This window comes from Peromyscus californicus, unplaced genomic scaffold (genome assembly GCF_007827085.1).
Source record: "Peromyscus californicus insignis strain IS unplaced genomic scaffold, ASM782708v3 Scaffold_9__1_contigs__length_137607984, whole genome shotgun sequence".
NCBI classification, from domain to species: Eukaryota; Metazoa; Chordata; class Mammalia; order Rodentia; family Cricetidae; genus Peromyscus; species Peromyscus californicus.
Genome location: NW_026294617.1, coordinates 84,504,932 through 84,525,818, shown reverse-complemented (window position 1 = coordinate 84,525,818; position 20,887 = coordinate 84,504,932). Strand labels below are relative to the sequence as shown.

Genomic DNA, 20,887 nt, shown 5'->3' with positions numbered 1-20,887 from the left:
CCTCTTGTCACCATTAGACACTGATAAATTCAAATGCTGCATCAATTTCATCTTTCTGGGGTTGGTCACTGGAGTGTATTCTGAGAGTTTTATCTGAAAAACTTCCTCCACAGACAGCCAGAAAGTTGGGAAGAAGAAAGGGAAAGCTCACATCCAATTATTTCTGAACTATACGTTTGAAGTCCATATGAGGTCACAGGTGTAGGCAGAGACAGGTGACAGGTGACTCAGAATGTTGCCCCATGAGGGTTAGATCAAGGGATCAGTCTCTGTCTGTTTTAAGTGTGAAGAGTGCTGTCCTTGAGGTCCATGAACTGGTTTTATTCCGGACAAATGAATCTAAAAACTGACAACCAAGAGTTTAGCATTAAGAATGGTGATGGAGAAGACTAGATGGGGTCCTAACAAAGAAGCTGGATGTTTTGGGGTTATTTTTGTAAGTAGACTAGTCTCTGAGGTGGATCAGGAGAGATGGTGAATTGGGGGCAGGTTTTGGTAGGATAATGAGTAGTGTATAAAAAGCTGATATATACAGTAGCCCAGGAGCTTGCCTGTAATGTTTGAAACTTTGTTCTAATGATGTTAGTCATTGGCTCTAAAATGATAAAGTTAATGACGACTTTCATCTTTGGTTTAGAAAACAAGTAACAGTTAGTGAGGAATCACCCAATAAATGACAAAGGAAGGCAGATAATGGAGCTGACCACAGAATATTAGGGGATTTCAAGTCTCAAGATGATGATGTTCTCAACATTTTATCGTATTTCTTTGAGATAGTAGGTAAGCTAGTGGGGTAGAAATGAGTGTCTGCTATCATCCAATATTAGAATCTCTTGACTTGATAAATTAGGTAAATTTGCTTTCTATTTGGATATAACCTTCACATTTGTAAAGCATTTAAGTTGCTAATTCTATCATTATTTATAAATCATATATTACTTACATATTTATATTATTTATATATCCAATGTAATGCCATGACCATATTATATATTATATTACACATGGAGGAGCAAGAGAATGCTGGTGCAATTGCCTTAAATACAAGTTGCTTAAGTCTGATATTTACTTCCAACTGGCAATATAACTAGATTGCTTGCCCAACATTATTAATGCCATGAATAAAGTCATTCCAAGGAACAGCCAGTCTGTTAGAAACCAAGATTGAACATATATGGCAGCTAGTTGTACACAGTAATTCAGGGACCCAGTACTGTCACTGTGCCTATTGGATTTTCTCTTGTGTGGAATCAAGGTTCTATCATGTTCTGAATATCATTGTGCATCCTGGGTAGGACAAATTAAATTCTCCAACTATTCCATGATCTTGTAAATAGAAAGTTGTTTGTGAGATGTCTTACCTAAGGGATTGACTCATATATGAGAAAAAATGCCATGGACACTTGTGGAAGAATCAAAAATTCCTTGCTAGGCAGAAGGTACTGTCAGAAACCAAGGAAAGAAAATTCTCACTATCTTATATTTGCACCACCTACACAGGAAAATTATTACTCAGATTATCCCAGTTTCTTAACTCAACAACTCAGACAATACATGTCCTTAAATTAATCTTCTTGGGATTATGAAACATTATTGAGAATTGAAAATAATTCAATATTGGATGTAATTCAAGAATTCCAAGTGACTTCTCTGCTGCCTTATGTTTCTATACTTCTAGCATATTATAATGAATTATATGACTAAGTGTCTGTCAATATTATCTATCAGTGAAGAATCTTAGGTTCTAAAGAGGATTAAGGAATGAAGGAGCAATTTTCTTGCTTCCTGGTCGCACAGGCTCTATGTTGAAGCGGACATTGGACAAATGTTGAACTTGGTTTTGGCCTTTGTACAACAGCTCCCAGTGATGGTCTTGTGTAATTACTTATAGTGTTTATGCATCAAAGGGAGACCATTTGAAGACTGACTGGTGCTAGGTACACATGCCACTTTCTTGTGGAATCTGTTTATTATATTTAGACTATAAGTATCTTTTTGTGCAATTGTTACAGTATATTCTTATAGTAATTTTATTTCTATAGAATGGGTTGTAATAAATATATTTTATTTTTATTCAAGTAATTCACCACTCTCTCTTTCTTTGTATATCTGCCTCTGGGTTCATATGTGTTTTCAGTCTTTTCAAAGAAACAATTTCTGATCTCATTTTTTCTTCTTAACTGTCTTTGCTTCCCTAAATTTTTGCCTCAACTTCCTAACCTTTGAAATTCGTCTTCCTGGGAGTATACCAGGGTAGCATTAGATAGATGAAGCCATACTCCTTAACATGACTATTCTGCCAATATGAGAACTATAGAAGTTCTTATTGTTCCTTCAGTTTTTCCTGGGACAGCCAACTTGTTTGTGGGCAAAGAAGCAACAGAGAGTATGATGATGTTCTGTGAGTGACCACAACTGTTCTTTCTCAGTTGTTCATTCAACATTCAAAAGTTGTCTTCTTCATGTGAAGTATTTAGAAATTATATGAGTCAAATAATGATTCTAGCCTCAAGGATCTTGTACTGACATAGAAATAGTATACAACCGGCAACATTTGACATTGTGGGCACACCAGCTTCTCTCTCTCTCTCTCTCTCTCTCTCTCTCTCTCTCTCTCTCTCTCTCTCTCTCTCTTTCTACTTCCCCACCCTTCCTTCCTCCCTTCCTTCTATTCTTCATTACTTTCATCCTTTTTCATTTTGGAGACAAGATATTACTGTAACTGTAGTCCAAGTTACCCTGGAACTCACTATGTAGTCCATGTTTGACTCAAACTCTTAGAAATCCTCCTGCCCAAGTCTCCCATTGCTGGGGTTATAGGTGTGATTACTTCATTCTTTGGAAAACTTCTTTCACAGATTAAGGCCATCACTTTGTTTGTCCTTTTCTATTTCTTGAGTGTTCATCAGTTCTTTAGTCTTATTTCTCATCTTTCTGATATTTAAACATGGCATGGCTCCTGGGCTTAGTCTAGCTAATTATTTTGTTTTCATCCTGGCTTAGCTTATTTACAAAGACATCCTTAAATGTTTTTAAACATAATTTTTATTTTTATGACTTCTAAGTTTCTATTTCTAACTCATACTTCTCCTCTCTACTTTAAATTTGTATGTCTAAGTGCCAGGTAAGTATCTGAAATTTGACATCTCAAGCCACAGTCTGAGGTCTTCCCTTTGCCCCTTGGCCCTCCATATCTACTTTCCCAGTAACTGTGGCTATTATTCTTTGAAATCTTAAATCCTCCAAATCTTGCCCATTCCAAAGAATAATTGTGGATAGAATGTTGAGAAAGTGACACCTCAATAGGAAAAGGGAAGGTTTTTAGGTATGACCATATAAATTACATGTGAATAATTCCAGGGACAAACACAATTTAATCAGAGCTAATAACTTCCAAAGGTTTTTGTTGTTTATCTGCCAATAGAAACATGCTTTGATGCCAGGTATGAAAATTCTGTGAAATAAAACCTGATTGCTATATCTTAACAGATGTTTACCAGCCTTAGGATGTGGAGAAAAGGTTATTAAGCATGGGAGTACTTTGTGTAAATGTGGACTCTACCTCCTGCTAAGAGGCATGGTATTAAAAGCAGAATCGGTAGTAGAGAGCTGTTGATTTACCAATTAACCACATATGTAGTCTAGTAAACATTTGCTATTTGAAAAATTTTGTGATTACTAGGGACAAAAATGCTACATAAAACTAATCAAGACTGTGCTGGATCAGTACTGAAGGCAACCATGTCCAAACTCATTCTCATCATTGGTGAGTATATAATCAGATATAGAGACTTCTTCTTAACTGGTTTCTTCATTATTATTTTTAAATGATATTGGTATGCATATGATGTTTGGGCTGATTGCTTGTTATTGGATTACCAATTTTAGAACTTTACCCTGGGAAGACTATTTTCTCTTATTCTCAGCATTTGTTAGTTGGCTGTAGTTCTTTGTGTAGAGTTGAGACCAGGTAAAATTATCCCCTTTTATGTTAGCATTTATATTGGTGCCCCTTTTTGGGTAGCCATGTGGATGAAACTTCATGGATGTAGTTAATTTGACATTTCTAGAAGAGGAAATCTCACAGAAATCTTCATGTTCTTCTGACTCTTACAATTTTTCTACCCCATCTTCTACTATAATCCTTGAGACCTGGATACAAGAGTTATATTATAGATGCATCAGATAGGGCTGGGCACTATACGGTCAATTGTTCTCTGCATTTTGATCAATTACCAGTTGTGGTTTTCTGTAATGGTCTCAATCTGCTGCAAGAAAATGTTTATTTAATGAGAGGTAAGAGCCACACTTAACTGTGGGTAGAAGGATAATATAATGTATTTAGAAAACATGCTGGTTTAGTAAAGTGGGAGCTGGATGTTTTCCTCCAAGGACCAGGATTCACTAGCCCTGATTAGTTGGCTATGTTTCCAGGCATGATTTCCCTCTGTTGATTGAACTAGGTTTCTTTCTTTCTAGTTTTATATTTATTTACTTGATTATGTCTGTAAAATAGCTTTGTCTAAGATGAAGATCAGAAGTACTGTGGCCAAACTGTGTAAGCAGTTACTCAGAATTATTCCTTAATTATCCTGTATAGTTTTCCTGAGTCAGTGATGAAATAAAGTGTAACTCTTAGAAATTTAGTCATTTATACAGCATGATTTTATAGATAATTTAGGTAATTCCAAAATGTATTAGCTGCACTAAATCTGTAGTTTCCAAACTTTGCTGAAATTCAGAACTTTCAAAAAAATGAAACATCAACCTTAGTCTGTAAAATAGTCAGAGTAATAGTGGTCTTCTCAGCTTGATGATGGTCCAAGCCTATAATTCCAGGACTCAAGATGCTGAGACAGAAGAAACTCTAGCACACAGCCAACCTAAGTTCTAAAGTGAGAGCCTGTCATAAGAAAATGTATTGTGTTAAAGCTGAGCAGCAGCATCTTGAGTCTTACATCATTGCTACTCTGGCATCATCATTCCAGAGGGTTTTACAAGAGCCTTCATATGAATCATCTCAAAACTCCAGGAGAAATCTAATTCTCTGCTTTAGATGATGCTTTGTATGTTGGAAGGCTAAACTCATCCAATCTTTTGAATGAGAGGCAGATTTGAACATGTGGTCCCTGAGTAGAGTGAATTTGTATTTTCTTTTCTTTTAAAAAATCATTTCAATGTTTATGAAAACCCACTTAATGACTTTTAGAGAAGAAACATAGTTATATTTACACTTTAAATAATGCATTAATCTAGAACATCATGGAGAGAGAAGGAGACATTGAAGGCTAATGTAGCACTAGGCTCAGTAAGCAGTTTAGTAAAATATTCTCAGATTGAAGTAATAAACATAATAATAGTTTTCTAGTAGAAGTCTCAAGACAGGTTAGAGAATTGTTAAAGAGTTATGGGTTGTATTATTTAGGGTTTTTATTGCTGTGAGAAGGCACTATGATCACTGCAACTCTCATAAAGTAAAACTTTTAATTGGGGTAGCTTGCTTACAGATCCAGAGTTTCAGTCCATTATCATCTGTGGAGAGCATGGTGGTATGTAGGCAGATGTGGTGCTGGAGATGAGTGTGCTACATCTTGTAGGCAACAGGAAGTCAACTGAGACACTGGGTGGTATCCTAAGCCTAGGAAACCTGAAAGACCACCCGCACAGTGACACACTTCCTCCAACAAGGCCATACCCACTCCAACAAAGTCATAATGCCACTCCCTCTGAGATTATGGGGACCAATTACATTCAAACTACCACATGGGTGAAATTCTAAAAGAATTCTAGAGGAGGCCCAAAGAAGAATTTAAATGTACTGTGTAAAGTATACAGCTAAAACTGATTTAGCAAATAATAATACAGAACAGAGCAAGAGAGGAACAGTCACATGCATTTTAGGTGTTTTTCTGAAGGCCAAGGACATACTTCTGTCTAAATATTGAGATGGTTTCTTTTCTTAAAACTGTCTCCTTGCTTTCTGGCTAAGTACTCACTAATTGTCATATAAATATATTTGATGCTTCATTTCTTACTGTATTTTCAGCCAATCCATCTTCTAGAACCCCTATATTCAACAAGAAGTATTACATGGAAGATGGAATACAGGTTTATGGCTAGTTCTGAGTAGTGAAAGAACAGGTTGGAGGGTGTATTTGCTGAAAGGATCACCACTTGGCACAGCTCAAAACTATTACTGAGGATGTAACAATCTATAATAAGCAGAACAGCCCACAAGTTTCTGAGTTAGATCCTAGTGAATAGCAGGTAAATGTGTTCTGTGTTTCTAGGTCTCAACCTCCTACTGAATGTCCAGCTCGGTAAGTCATTGACTGTATATTTTATTATTAACAAAGCCTCAGATCTCCATAAATTACTTATAATCCAATATTATTCTTAATATAGGTGATTATTAAATTACATTCTAATATTTATTTTTGAAAAACACCTTACCAAGAAATAACATATACTAGGAAATGAGATGAGTTTACTTAGCAGAGAGTGTACTGTTTCAGTTCTGTTGTCCCTGCTATCATGTACAGCATGGCCACCAGAGAGCTATAAATCAGTCACCACATAGCTCCACATAACAACTGGACCCCTGTTATTACAAGTCTCAGTAAACCAAATCCCCCAGTGAGATTTCCCAAATTGAACATAAGCTACTTTAAATCAGTTACTGTTCCTAAATTGGAGTTATGGGTTAGTCTGTGAGAGTTTTCACAATCACTTCTACCCAGAGATCAGGCATCTGAGTTACAGGAAAGGAAGGAAGCAAGGGAAAACTATGAACACAGGTTATCAGCATTAACAAAAGGCTGTTATCCTTATTCCTCACCTCTCACAGGCTCTGCCTACCAGCTGATGTGTTACTTTAACACCTGGGCTCAGTATCAGTCAGATGTGGAAGGTATTAAGCCTAATGACATTGACCCCTGCCTATGTACTCACCTAATCTATTCCTTTGCTGGGATGTGGAAAAACAATATCACCACGACCAAATTGAAAGCCTTGGATGACTACAAAGACTTTAATGACTTGAAAAAAAGGTAAGAGAAAGAGAAGGCGTGTAATTTGCTGTCTTTGGGGTCAATAGTTGTCACATGTCAATGTTCTTTAAAAGTACAGAGTTGATGAATTTGAGATAGAGACTCAGTTGCTCAGTTGATGCCTTTCATTTTCACAAAATGACACATATTATGACTAAAACCATAGTATTTTGAAACATTTATATATTATGAAATTGTTCTCGAGTTAATTAATGTATATATTATCTTGAACACATGTATAAAATTTTATTACATTTATTTATTGTGTCTGTATATATGAATGAATGTTCACAGGCATGCCACAGCACATATGTGGAGGTCAGTGGACAACTTGCAGGAGTCAGCTCTCTCCTTTCACATGTGGGCACTGGGAATTGAACTGAGGTCATTAGGCTTGATGGCAAGCACATTTACCCAATGAGACATCTTGCCGGCCCTTGAACACTTCTATTTTTAATATTCAAATCTGTTTAAAGTTTCCAAAATGCTGCTTATTATTATATACTATAAGCACCATGTGGTATAAATGTGGCATATTAAAGTTATATTCCCTAAATCAATGAGATTTTGTACTTCTTGCACATATTCCTAATGTAATCCTCTTTCCCCTGACCAGGCCCTAATAAGTACCAATCTGTTCTACATTTGAGTTTAAACATTCAAGAGTTCACTCATGCACTGATTGTCTTTCTTTGTGTCACCTATTTTGTGCATCATCATGTCCTCTGTGTTTACACTTGCTGTTGTAAATGACATATTTCATTCTTTCTATGGTTTAATTTCAATGCTTATATGTAGCATGTATTTTCTGTCTGCTTATTCACCAGAAGACATACTAGGCAACTTCATATCTTACATATTGTGAATTTTACAGTATCAGCACCATCTCTTCAACACACTTATTTCATATCCTTTGGATAGAACCCAACTTGTCAACTTTCTGGATTTAATGACAATTCTATTAGTAACACTTAAAGGATTATTTATATTATTTCCCTATTGGCTACATTAAATCTGTACCAATAGCAACTAAGTGTTTTCTTTTTAGGTTTCTTTGACAATATAGTTATGTTTTATATTTTTATTATAGTCATTCTAGCAGGCAAAGGCAATATTTCAATATGGTTTTAATCGACTTATCTCTGATTTGTATGGTCTTAAGCTACTTTTCTATACACTTATCAGTGTTTTGTTTTAAAAAATGTCCAGTCATGATTTTAACCCATTTTTCACTCAGGTTGTTTATTCTCAGAGGCTTTGATTCCTGATATATACCTTCCTGATATTCCTGAATATTAACCCTTTACCAGATAAATGGTTTTCAAATATTTTCTCTTGTGCTCTAGTCTGTATCCTTAGTCTGTTGATTGTGTCTCCTTTGCTGTGAGAAGATGCAGTATGATGTAGCCCCACTGAACATCTTTCCTTCTCTTGCTGGTGTCCTGGGGATCTTTCTAAAAAGTCACTGTTTTGGCCACAGTTGGGCAGATTTACTCCCTTCCAGGTAGTGTGACAGTTTCACAACTTATGTTTGTGTCTTTAATCTATTTTGGCTTGGTATTTGCATATGATGTGAGGTAGTAGTCCAGTTTCATAATTCTACCTGCAGATAAATATGTGCATAATGTGTATCACCTACTCTGCTTAGTATTTTAAAAATTAGCTATTCTATTCCTGTCTTTGTGTTTTTAATCAGTCAAAAACTCCATGATCTCAGTTAATTACATCAGAAAGGAAGAGGTTGAACAAACTATAAATTAGACATGAAATAACTCAACAATCAGAAGAGTTTTCTGGATTTTAATAGAATCATCTTTCATGAAAAAATGAAACAATTCCTGGTATCTTGAGATTTACAGATCTGTTCAGTATATTCACATGTAAGACAAGGAAGACAGGCAACTACTACCATGATTAATGGCATTACCATGCATACAGCTAGAATTTTACATACATGCATACAGCTAGAATTTAAGCTATTATTTATAATGGTAATAACCTCTTTTAGATTTCTTGCAGCACAGATTACCCCATAATATGTGAGTCCTTATTCCAGCACAACAGACTCAGGATCCTGAGGAGGAAGAGGCAATGCACCTAAAACTTTAGTGTTATCTTCTTATGAAACTTGCACTTTGGAAATTGATGTTTTAGAACCACTATTCCCAAGAATGTGTATATTTCCAACCCACTGAATTTGCATTGTCATTGATACTGAAAACATAAACATATATCTCATAAACATATGAGATCTACCATTTTATTTCATTGAACAGGATTTGAGCTAATTGTGCTGTTAAGTTGTAAGCAGTAGAAATATTGTCCAGTCCTTTCTTTGCATGAATTGTGGAGGACAAGCATGGGAGGAATTTGAGTGGGGAGAGGAACAGATGGGAGAGATGTAGACACAGTGCTCATGTATGACATTCTTAAAAAAACTATTTAGACATACATATATATATACACACACACATACATATATGAGTATACAATAGCAATTAGTGAAAAAGAAGGACATGAATCTGAAGGAGAATAGGGAGGTGTATATAGGAGGATTTGGAAAGAGGAAAGAAAAGGAGGGAACATATTTATATTATAATCTCAAAAATAAAAGTATTAACTTACAAAAGTCTATACCTTAGGTTTGATTTGTGCAAGTGGCATTGGTGCTATTTAGGATAATGGCAATGCAAAAAAGTTTTGTAACACAAGTTCCAGTAGTGGGAAAAATTGTTTGCAAGTTTATTTTATTATACCATGACAAGAATGAGTAAGATGAACAGGTCCAATATTACAAACCGTGCCGTTTTAAATTGAAGGACCCATGGAATTTGAATTTTCTCTTTTCTGTTGTCTTAAAGGAACAACCAGCTGAAAACACTTCTGTCCATTGGATGCTGGAACTTTGGAGCTGCCCCGTAAGTCCTCTGCAGAGAGATTCTCATTCATTTACTATTGAAGACAAGCTAGTACTGCATGCTCTCTGTCTCCTTACACTTTCCAATATTACATAGAGTACTAAGGATATCTACTAAATGAATATGTTAACTAGATAAATTTTTATACTGGAACCTCACTACTAACTAAAAGACGTTGGAAAGAGTAGTGTGTATTTCACGTTTAAATTTGAATGAATATTCTGGTACTCCATCCCCTAAGCTTTAATCACCTGTGTGCTCACAAACCTCCTTCTTAAAGTATCTTAGAATACAGAGACAGAGGAACAACTGGCATACTTTTGCTCTTTATTTCCAAAAGAAGGAAAAAGAAATGAGGATGCATAAATAATAAGACTTTTTTGAGAGCACATGAAATTGGGAACTATTTAAAGGCCAAACACGCTGAACTTTGTTAGCTGCTTTCAAGACAATAAGATCATTGATAATTGTTTTGTTACATGTAATTTTACTATGTTAAAGTTAAAACCTTCCCTTTTGAAAAAAAGAAAAGGGGAAGTGCTGTGGATGATTGATTGATAAATAAAATGGTGATTGTCCAGTAGCCAGGCAGGAAGTATAGGCAAGACAAAGAGGGCGGAGAAACCTGGGAGGTAGAAGGCTGAGGCAGGGAGACGCACTAGCCACTACAAGGAGAAGCATGATGTAAGATACCAGTAAGCCACAAGCCATGTGGCAAGTATAGATTTATAGAAATGGGTTAATTTAAGACATAAGAACAGATAGTAAGCAGCCTGCCACAACCATACAGTTTACAAACAATATAAGCATCTCTGTGTGTTTACTTGGGGGACACGAGTGGGAGAGATTTGACCTGACTGTGGGCCAGGCAGGACCAGGAAAACTTCAGCTCCAAATTCCAAAGAAATTTAAAATCAGTAATAATAAAATAAATTGAAAGTCTTCCAAAAGCAGGGATTATACCAGGATGCCAAGAGAAACCCAGAGAATTGATTTAATCTGCAGGAAGGTCATGGTGAAGGTCTCAGAGGCAGATATTAATCAATCAAGCATTTGTATTCTAGTGTGTTCAGATTCCTGATGCCTTATTATGATTACTCTGGGTCTTCCTTAGTTTTATCACCATGGTCTCTACTCCTGAGAGCCGCCAGTCTTTCATTACTTCAGTTATCAAATTCCTGAGGAAGTATGGATTTGATGGACTGAACTTATCTTGGCAGTACCCTGGCTGTCATGGAAGCCCTCCTAGGAACAAGCATCTCTTTACTGTCCTTATACAGGTAAGTAAAGCAGGAATAACTTTTTTCACTTCTAGAAAATTCAAAGCTATCTCTTTCCAAAGAACTCGCACCTGCCTATGTCAATGAGGCTAAGAACCTGAGTAAATAGGTCATGGCCCTTAAGGGACAGCTGACTACAATCATTTTACTAAACATAGTAAGGAAGTGACTCCTAACAACACTTTGCTATATCCATAGAGTGTGCATCACTTAACCCTCATAAGGGAAGCTTCTATTTGGAGTAAATGGTAATTAACATAGAAACCCAAAACTGAAGGAGGCATATTTATTCTAAAAGTCATAGGTGGTGGATGATTTTGAGGAAACAGTTTTATGGACACAAGGCTGATATACATATGAACTTTCAGAGACTGTGACAGCAAAAGCTCAAGCCAGACAAAATTCTAGCAGAGAAGACATGAAATGGGCATAAAATCACATTCCTTGCTAAGGAGCCATATACAATTCACAGGTACTAGAAGAGAGAAAATCAATTTTCTTTAATGTGACATTGGGTATATCAACCACATTCTAGAGCAGGCTCTGTGTTCAAGAGTAGTTAGCCCATACAAACTGGACTCTATGGTTTGTTTTGTTTAGAGTGAAAGAAAACATGAATATGGATAAACAGGAAGGTGTAGGAGGATCTGGGAGAAGTGGAGAGAGTTGAATGAATATGTTTAAAAGATATTGCATAAAATTCTCAAGGAATCAATAAAAATTATTAAAACATAATAATTGCATAATATTTTGATAAATGACATGGTAAAGAAATATAAGGTACAATAAATAACATACTACAGTTACCTAAATGTTCATGGAAAGATTAAAAAGGGCTTTCCTAGGTATTATTTATTTTCTGTTGCTGTGATAAAATGGTAAAATACCATGACAAAGGTTTTTTATTCCTTACAGATCCAGAGAGTTAGAGTCCATAAAATGTGGATAGCATGGCAGTAGGCAGCAGGTATGGTGGCAAGAAGAGTGTTATGAGAGCTCATATCTTGAACCATAGCATGGAGCAGGGGGTGAAAATTTGAAGTAGACATGACTTTTAATCTGAAAGTCCAGCCCAATGACTTTCTTCTATCAAGGCTGTACCATCTTAACATCTCCAAACAGATCACTGACTAGGGACCTGTTCAAATGCCTAAAACTATGCTACTATACTACATATACTATACTACGTGCACTAAGACTATGCCACTATACTACATATAATAGTTTATCTCAGTGATGAAAATAGCCTGATGTTATTAAATTAATAATATGTGGGGATTGCATGTACACGTATGGATGAATCTGTGAGAACATGTGAGACTCAAGCATGTGAGACTGAAGAGGTGAAAATAATAAAATCATGTGGAAACTTGGATACTAGGCCAAGAAATTTGAAATTTATCCTCAAGACAATGGAGGAATTTTAGGACTTGGCACAGTATATAAATATGATGAAAATTTCTTTTTGCAAGAATGGTCTGACATTCAAGCAGCTAAGAAAATTAAAGCTGAAGAGGTAAATAAATTATAGGGGGGTTTTGGATGAAATCAAACAAGAGGTGATCAGGGCCCCAACAATGGCTCTTAACACTGAAGGCAGAATATGAACAGAAATATAAACAGAATAAAAATAATCAAGAATGATCAATTATTTTGAAATCTAAACTATGGAGGAGTCTCAAGTTTCTAGCATTGAGGAATAAATTGGATGTTGCTAAGTAACATGACAAATGGAGAAAGAGAAGTGGATTGTAAATAAGAACCATCTCTGAACATGAGTATGATGTATCTGGAATAGTCTAAAGGCATAGGATGAATACCCACCTGGAGTTCATGACAAAGTATTTGACTAGACACACTGTACTGAAGTCATCAGCTAAGGTAGGTTATCACCAAGGGGAAAAAATAAATGGGATGATAAAAGTCAAGGTAGCCATATAGAATTTATGGTTACTCTTTGAAGACACATTCACATTTTTATATTAGTCCAAACATAAGATCATCAGCCAGGTTCTGAATATGTTACTTGGTAGTCAGGCACCATGGGAAAAGTCAGCTTACTCTTTCTTTCCCCATTGGCTCTTCTTGTTTTTATTAGTTCCCTGAGAATTTCATATAGTGTGTTTTAATCATATTTGACTATCTTATAACTCCTCTAAGATCCACCTTCCATTCCTACCCAACTAACTTTACGTCCTAATTTTAAAAAATCCACTCAGTCCAATTGGTTCTGCCTACGTATTCTTGGATGTGTGGCCTTTCGTTGGAGCATGATCAATCTACTAGGATCTACACTCTTAAAGGAAACTGACTATCCTCACCCCGGTGGCTATCGTCTGCCAATAGAACCTTAGCTAAGGTTTTGACTTTGTGTCTAGCTCCTCTCTATGCTGGAATTCTGTCTAGCTTGTGCTTATATAGGTCCTATGCATGTTGTCACAATCTCTGTGAAATAATATGTGTATTTGCCCTTGTGCAGAAAACAGTGTTTCCTTGTGGTCATCCACCATCTCAAGTTCACAGACTCTTTCTGACTCTACTTCTGGAAAGGTCTCTGAACTGTTGGGGAGGGGCTGTGATGACCCACTTAAGGTTAAGCATTCCACAGTGTCTTCTTTGCACTTTGGTCTAGGGTGGTTCTCTGTGTTAAACCATCTACTGTATATAGTAGCTTCTCTGATGAGGGCTGGGAGATGTATTAACTATGGGTCTAACAATAGGTTATTTAGAGTTGGTTTAATACTATGTCCATTTAGCAGAATAATAGTAGATTCTTCCCAAGGATCTATGACTTGTCTAGCTACAAGGGTTTTTTTTGTTGTTGTTTTATTTTTGTCTTAATAATGATGGTGAGTGTGAGGGTTTTTTTTTCTTATGGAACGGGTCCTAAATCCAATTAGAAAGTGTACCAGTGGGCATGTCAGGCATGTCTTATCCATTTTGTCATTACTGTAAGACTCAGAGTTCACAGCTGTGTAAGAGTGGTAATTATTTTTTCACTTTAGTATATTGATAACACCTTCTAGTGTCACAAAACTATCTAGCAGGGATGAAGCTTACTAGCTTGATTTCTCCATGTTCTTGATTTCTCCACATGACATAATTATGTAGTGTGTTCTGGAATGAGGTATTACCAAAAATGTTGGGAGGGCAGCCAATCTGTTGGAACTCATTAGCCAACAACAGTGATAACTTATTCCTGACATTTTGCTTTTAATTTGTTATCTTGTGGTATCTAGTAGGGGGATTATTGCTCCCTACAGGGTGAGTCCATTTTAACTATTTTTATATGTGTGCATGTGTATATTTTAAGAAGGTTCTAAAGTAGCAATTTAAATTTTATGGAACAGTTTTAATTATCAAAAACAATATCTGGACTCTTAGCTAAAAGAGGACTCCAGTCATATTTATAATTTCCAGACATTGGTTCTATTTTTCCCCCATTGACACAATGGAGAATAAAACAATGCATTCTGAAATGTACATGTTCAATATTTGAAGATACTAAAGCACCATGCTTATAATGCTTCTCCCAGTTAAATGTCCTAGTCACTTTAACTACTATCTCCATGACAATATTCTTAGCCCTTCTATTAAAATACCTTCTGATACTCTGAAATAATGTTGTAATAAGTGTAAAACCTAATAGTCTAAATAGTATTTGAATCACAGAACATGCCAAGGAATTACCATCAGGTAGTGAAAGTGATCTGTCTTCCAGCTGTTTTCCCTTCTCCATTACTTTGGAAGGGCTATCAGTCTCATGAAATAGGTCTCCTGTTGAATAATTTGAACCAGTTGTCTTCACAACTGAAAGCTGGATCTAGGGTATAAAAGCAAGTGTAGTTCCAGAGCATGATGGTGCAGGGAATGCATTGATTGATATTTAAGACCTTTATCTTGATTTTGAATGACGACTAACTTTCTGTGTGACTTTATGTGAAATCTCTATTATCTGTGAATATTAGACATTTGTAAAGTTTATTAACATCATCTACCCCAATGACTTTAGTGAGATGTTCACATACTAAAATAAGGTAAAATATGTAAAAAGCACTTCAACATGTATTTAAGGAGCTAAACTAATTCCAGTAATATCATCTTATACCTTGTTACTCTGTAGGAAATACGGAAAGCATTTGAGAAGGAGGTGAGTAAGAATAAAAAGCCTAGGCTGTTGGTCACTGCTTCAGTTGCTGGTGTCGTCTCCACAATCAAATCCGGCTATGAGATCCCCCAGCTGTCACAGTGAGTGATGTACATTGTACTACTAGAGTGTGAGTAGAGTTTTCTCATCTTTGGGATGTCTTACTGCCCAAAGACTTTGTTCGGAGGCTTTTAAAGGGTGTTTTTGTGCCATAAGTATGGGGAATAGCCATAAGAAATGATGATAAGAACTTTTTCCCCTTACCCAGGTCCTTGGACTATATTCAACTCATGACCTATGACCTCCATGGATCTTGGGAAGGCTACACTGGAGAAAACAGTCCCCTTTACAAATCTCCAACTGAAGCTGGTATCAAGGCCTTCTACAACATAGTAAGAAACTGCACACACAAGTGAAGAGACAAATCATGTGGAGATTTAGGTACAAAATCAACACAGTCAATGCAAACGTCATCTTAAGTCACCAATCATGTCTAATGCACCAGATATTCATATTCATCAAAATGTTTTAGAAGAAATGACCTCATCCCCTTTAAGTTAACACAGAGACATTTGAACTGATAAGAGTGAAGAGCCAGAATAACTAATCATAGGTTGTCAGTGGCTTGGGCCCTGTAGCTAACTTTTGTCCCTGCAGAAATACATCATGGACAATTGGAAGAAAAAGGGGGCAGCACCTGAGAAGCTCATTGTTGGATTCCCAGCATACGGACACACCTTTATCCTGAGTGACTCCTCTAAAACTGGAATTGGTGCCCCTAGCAATCGTGGTGGCCATCCAGGACCCTACACAAGGAAAACTGGACTCTGGGCCTACCATGAGGTCAGCAGGTGGCTATACAGTGCTCTCTGGATTTCAGGCACCTAGGCTGAAAAAATGCTGACTCTGAATTTTCATTTTTTCTCCTACTTACTCTAAGCAGACTATTATTTCAAGGACTTAACTTTTTATACCATTATTTCTAAGTAACCAGAAAAAATAAGCAGTTAGTAACACACTGTCTTTTCAATTTGCACACCATATTCTTAAGTACATTTGTATATTTCCATAAATAAATACACAAACAACCAAAAGTCTCAGATTTCCATGGATTACAGAACCAAAGGCTGAAAATATGGACCATCTGTGAACATTTAAAAAATAGCTTAAGATGGAGATATATCTCAGTTGTTCATCTTTTGCCTAGGACATATATAGCCCTAGCTACAGATTCTAGTATCACATAAATAAAAATGGGCTCATGCTGTACAGTGATATATTACTAATATATTTGGCAGGCATGGGGCCTCACATCCATTATTTAATAGACAGAGGTGGGAGTGTCAGCATTTTGAAGTGAGTCTAAGCTATATGATCCCCTTTCAAACCAAAAAAGAACTGGAGACGTTGATCAATGGTAAAGCACTCACCATTGGCAAGGCCTTGGGTGTGATATCCAGTACACAAAATAAAACACATCTGAATCTTCTTAACTACAAATGTAATCAATTAGAAAATTGGGGAAAACTTTGTGGAGATAATAAAAGGAAGGAAATCAACTATGTATACACATTTTTTCTTACATGGAATCAATATTTAAAGGATCTGAAATTCTTACTTTTTAAGATTTGCACATTCTGAAAAATGGAGCCACTCAGGTCTGGAATGCTGCTCAACAAGTTCCCTATGCCTACCATGGTAATGAATGGGTTGGCTATGACAATATCAAGAGCTTTCATATCAAGGTAAAGTCAGTCCCTTGGATGCTCTGGGCCTTGACTCTGAGTCCCAGGAAACCAAGTGACTCCTGCTGTTCTTTTTCCTTAACCAGGCTCAGTGGCTTAAGAAGAACAGTTTTGGAGGTGCCATGATCTGGGCTATTGATATGGATGACTTCAATGGCTCTTTCTGTGATCAGGGTAGATTCCCCCTGACCTCCACCTTGAAGAAAGTACTCAAAGTACACAGTGCAAGTAAGTGACAGTAATAGCATGAGGGTGTCTAAGTATTCCTTCATCAACTCAGAGGAAGCCTTGACATTCCCATACTCTTTCCCAGTGATACTCTATTTTCTCCAACTGCTCATCACCATGCCACAAATTTTATACTCTACAAGAAATCAGGACTACTTAGTTTTTTTGTTTGCTTATTAGTTTCTAGATCAGCTAAGCACCTTGGGAAGATTTAACAGGAAGTACTAGTGAGTAATCTCATAAACTAATCTATCATTCATGGGAATTACCAATGCCTATATTAATTATATTTTTTTTCTTAAAGTGCATTTGTTTATTACTTATATCCACATCCTCCAGAAAGGTTTTGTATACACTAGGTGGTCAGTGGGTATTTCTTGGATGTCTTATATGGGAAATGTCTTAGTTAGAGTTACTATTGCTGTGATGAAACACCATGACTAAAAGCAACTTGGGGAGGAAAGTTTTTATTTGATTTAGACTTCCACATCACTGTTGGTCACGGAATCTAGGGCAGGAACTCATGATGGACAGGAATCTGGAGGCAGGAGCTGATGCAGAGACTATGGAGAAATGTGTCTTATTGACTTGCTCCCCATGTCTTGCTCTGCATGCTTTCTTATAGAATGCAGGAGCACAGACCCAGGGATGACACCACCCACAATGAGCTGGGCCATTCCCCATAAATCACTAATTAAGAATATACCCTATAGGCTTGCCCACAGCCCCATCTTGTGGAAGCATTTTCTTAATTGAGATTCCCTCCTCTCAGATGACTTTAGCTTAAGTCAAGTTGGCATAAAACTATCTAGTAAAGGGAGTTGACTTTTTAAATTGTGAGGTGAGGAGGCTTGATATAACTGCTTGAAATTTCTGATCTTATATGAGGGATTCTTGAATTAATTGTATCCACACTCCAGTACCCCTATGCCCAGTTCTTCTCTTGTCTAAGAGCAGCCAGCCTCCTCACAGGAACTCATGGATCTATGTGTTTTTTATTTGTTATTATGCTATATGTTTTAGGTTGCGAAGTTACTGATATTCCAGCCAGTAGGGTTGGGAGACGGAACAGCAGCTCTCGGGTCTTGGAGCCTTTGTTGCTACTCAGTAGCAAATAACAGAATACCATTTGGAGCTTCCTGAGTGAAATCCTTGTCCAGAACTGCCAGGAAGAATCTGTCTTCAAGACCATTCAACAGTGCTGAGCTAGACTTAAACACTATCTGCTACCTTTTCCCAGAGCTGTGAACAGTCTTTTTTGCCCTTTTCTAGGACCATCTTAATTCTACACAGTGTACTAAAATAAAATCAGCAGTCATAACACGAGTACCTTTGGTTATTTGATAATTCAACACAAGCTCATATTTATTTATTTTTTTAAAAATATTTTTATTTTTATTGGATAATTACACAAATCTATACAATTCATTTTGATCTCATCCATATCACACTGCTTGCCTCTTTGTCTTCTTTTCCTAATATTGCTATTATTTTAGTGCTCCTGTTTACAATTAGCTCTGATCCTATGCACATAGGTATTGTACTATGCCCTGTGAGATGAGCAACCTCCCAGCAGCCATAGCCCTTAAGAAAGTGACTCTCTGTCAGTTAGCAGCCTTAAACTACTGATAGCTCCTCCACCAAAAGTGGGGCCTCCATACACCTTCTTCCATCCACATGAAAGTTTGATTAGCTCGATCTTTTGCAGGTCTGGTACAGGCAACCATAGCTGCTGTTAATATATGTGTTCCACATCATATCTAAAAGTCAGCATGTCACAGCTATCTTACATTCTTTTTACCTACTCTTCCACAAAGTTTTCAGAGTCTTGGATGCAGGTATGTTGAGATCAATATCCAATCTACAGCTAAGCACTTACAGTCACACTGATCCTCAGCACCTTGGCCAGTTAATGCACCTCTGCATTTATCCAACCAAGGATGAAACTAGGACAAATATCTGTGTATCAACATAAATATTAAGGCAGTTTGACAATATGTCTAGTGAAACAACTCCAGTAGGATCCCTCTTGTGTCTATGATTGTCCTAATGATGGGTTTCTGATAAGATCTACAATGCCAGGCATAAAATCCCTATTGTGTATAGGCCACAAATCCAGCCAGGAAGTGGTTTGTTACACCAGAACAATTATGCTTCTATTGCATCAGTGGGCACAACTTGCCTGGCAGGTTGGTATTGTAGCATGTAGGGTCCAGCACTGGGTAGGAACACTGATGTATTTTCTTTACAGCAGCCTGATTAGTATCTTCCATCACTATGAGAGCTAGCTAGCAGGAAGAGTTTCCTGATCAGTTTTAGATAGATTTCATGATGCCATACAACCAAAGTGGGTATCTTTGCCAAAGGATCTAAACATTTAGTTATGGTGAGAAACCAAGAGCAATTGTAATAGCCTGTAATGTTTTAGGTGCTTTGGTGCACCCCTGACCAGTAACTCATAGAAAGGGATCCCATGACTGGTACTGAGATTTTCATTAAATAACTCATGCCTTCTGGGATGAGCATTGTTCACTCATGTCGATCAAACTATCTTTTAATATTGAGAAAACAAACTAGTGGTTTCTTCATTTATCTTTAGTTTTGGTGAACTCATTCCCAACCCTATACCTTAGGTTTCTGGGAGGCAGACCAACCCAAGGCTTTCTCTGGGGCCCTGATGAAATTATGAAGGGACCACTAGTTTTGTGCCCATACCTAAGGTCAGACTTGGCAAGGTCTGGTATGAAACTGGTGCCAGGGCCTTCAAGTAGTTAAGGTTTCTGTCCCTGGGAATGCCCCTATGAATGGCTGTGTTTTTCTTGTTTATCTTTTGCATTAACATTTTCAAAAGCTAACAATTCAATTACTATTTGTCTAGCTTCTGAATTTGGTTTCTATTTACTGCTGAAGTCAGAGCTGGCTGGAGGTGAGGGGCTAACTCTGGCAACATATTGAGCCCATACACCTGTGGAGTTTGTTGCAAAGGCTGTAACATAAAAAAGAATCCCAAACTTGCTCAGAGGCTTAGGGAAAAAAAGAGAGGAAAACCCAGCCAGTGGGGTAGTGACTCCAGCCGTGTGTGGCTCTGGCCTGTGCAGGTGGCTGCAAAGCCACAGGCAAGAAGCTTTTTCGTGAATTTGTGCCTCAAAGTTGGAAACCAGATGTAGCATCAATGTTAATTGGCCTTATTAATAAACACCTGGAATCAGATATCGGCATAAATGCTGAAAGATCAGAGAAGTAAATGAGCCAGCCACTAGAGAGACTTCTTACCTCTACCAAATCCTCAGACGGAAAGGGGGCTGAGCTCCTGTCTCCTCCTGCCTTATATTCCTGTCTCCACCTCCCTAATGCTGGGATTAAAGGTGTGTGCCTCCCAAGTACTGGGATCAAAGGCGTGAGATCCAAAGTGCTGAGATCAAAGGTGTGAGCCTCCACCACCTGGCTCTATTTCTCTTTTAGACTGAATCAATCTCATGTAGCCCAGGGTTACCTTGAACTCCTGATCTTCTTGCTTTCT

At 37.2% G+C, this 20,887-nt stretch overlaps 1 protein-coding gene across 1 annotated transcript; it reads left to right on the top strand.

Moving 5' to 3' along the window:
• Positions 1 to 3,690: 3,690 nt before the first annotated feature.
• On the top strand, positions 3,691 to 18,485 carry LOC128105910 (chitinase-like protein 3). The gene is given in 12 exon segments (XM_052731218.1): positions 3,691 to 3,766; positions 6,291 to 6,320; positions 6,848 to 7,049; positions 9,911 to 9,967; positions 11,082 to 11,247; positions 15,371 to 15,495; positions 15,663 to 15,786; positions 16,052 to 16,237; positions 17,021 to 17,030; positions 17,033 to 17,139; positions 17,226 to 17,367; positions 18,391 to 18,485. Coding segments are annotated over 12 exon segments (1,320 nt in total).
• The last annotated feature ends 2,402 nt before the right edge of the window (positions 18,486 to 20,887 follow it).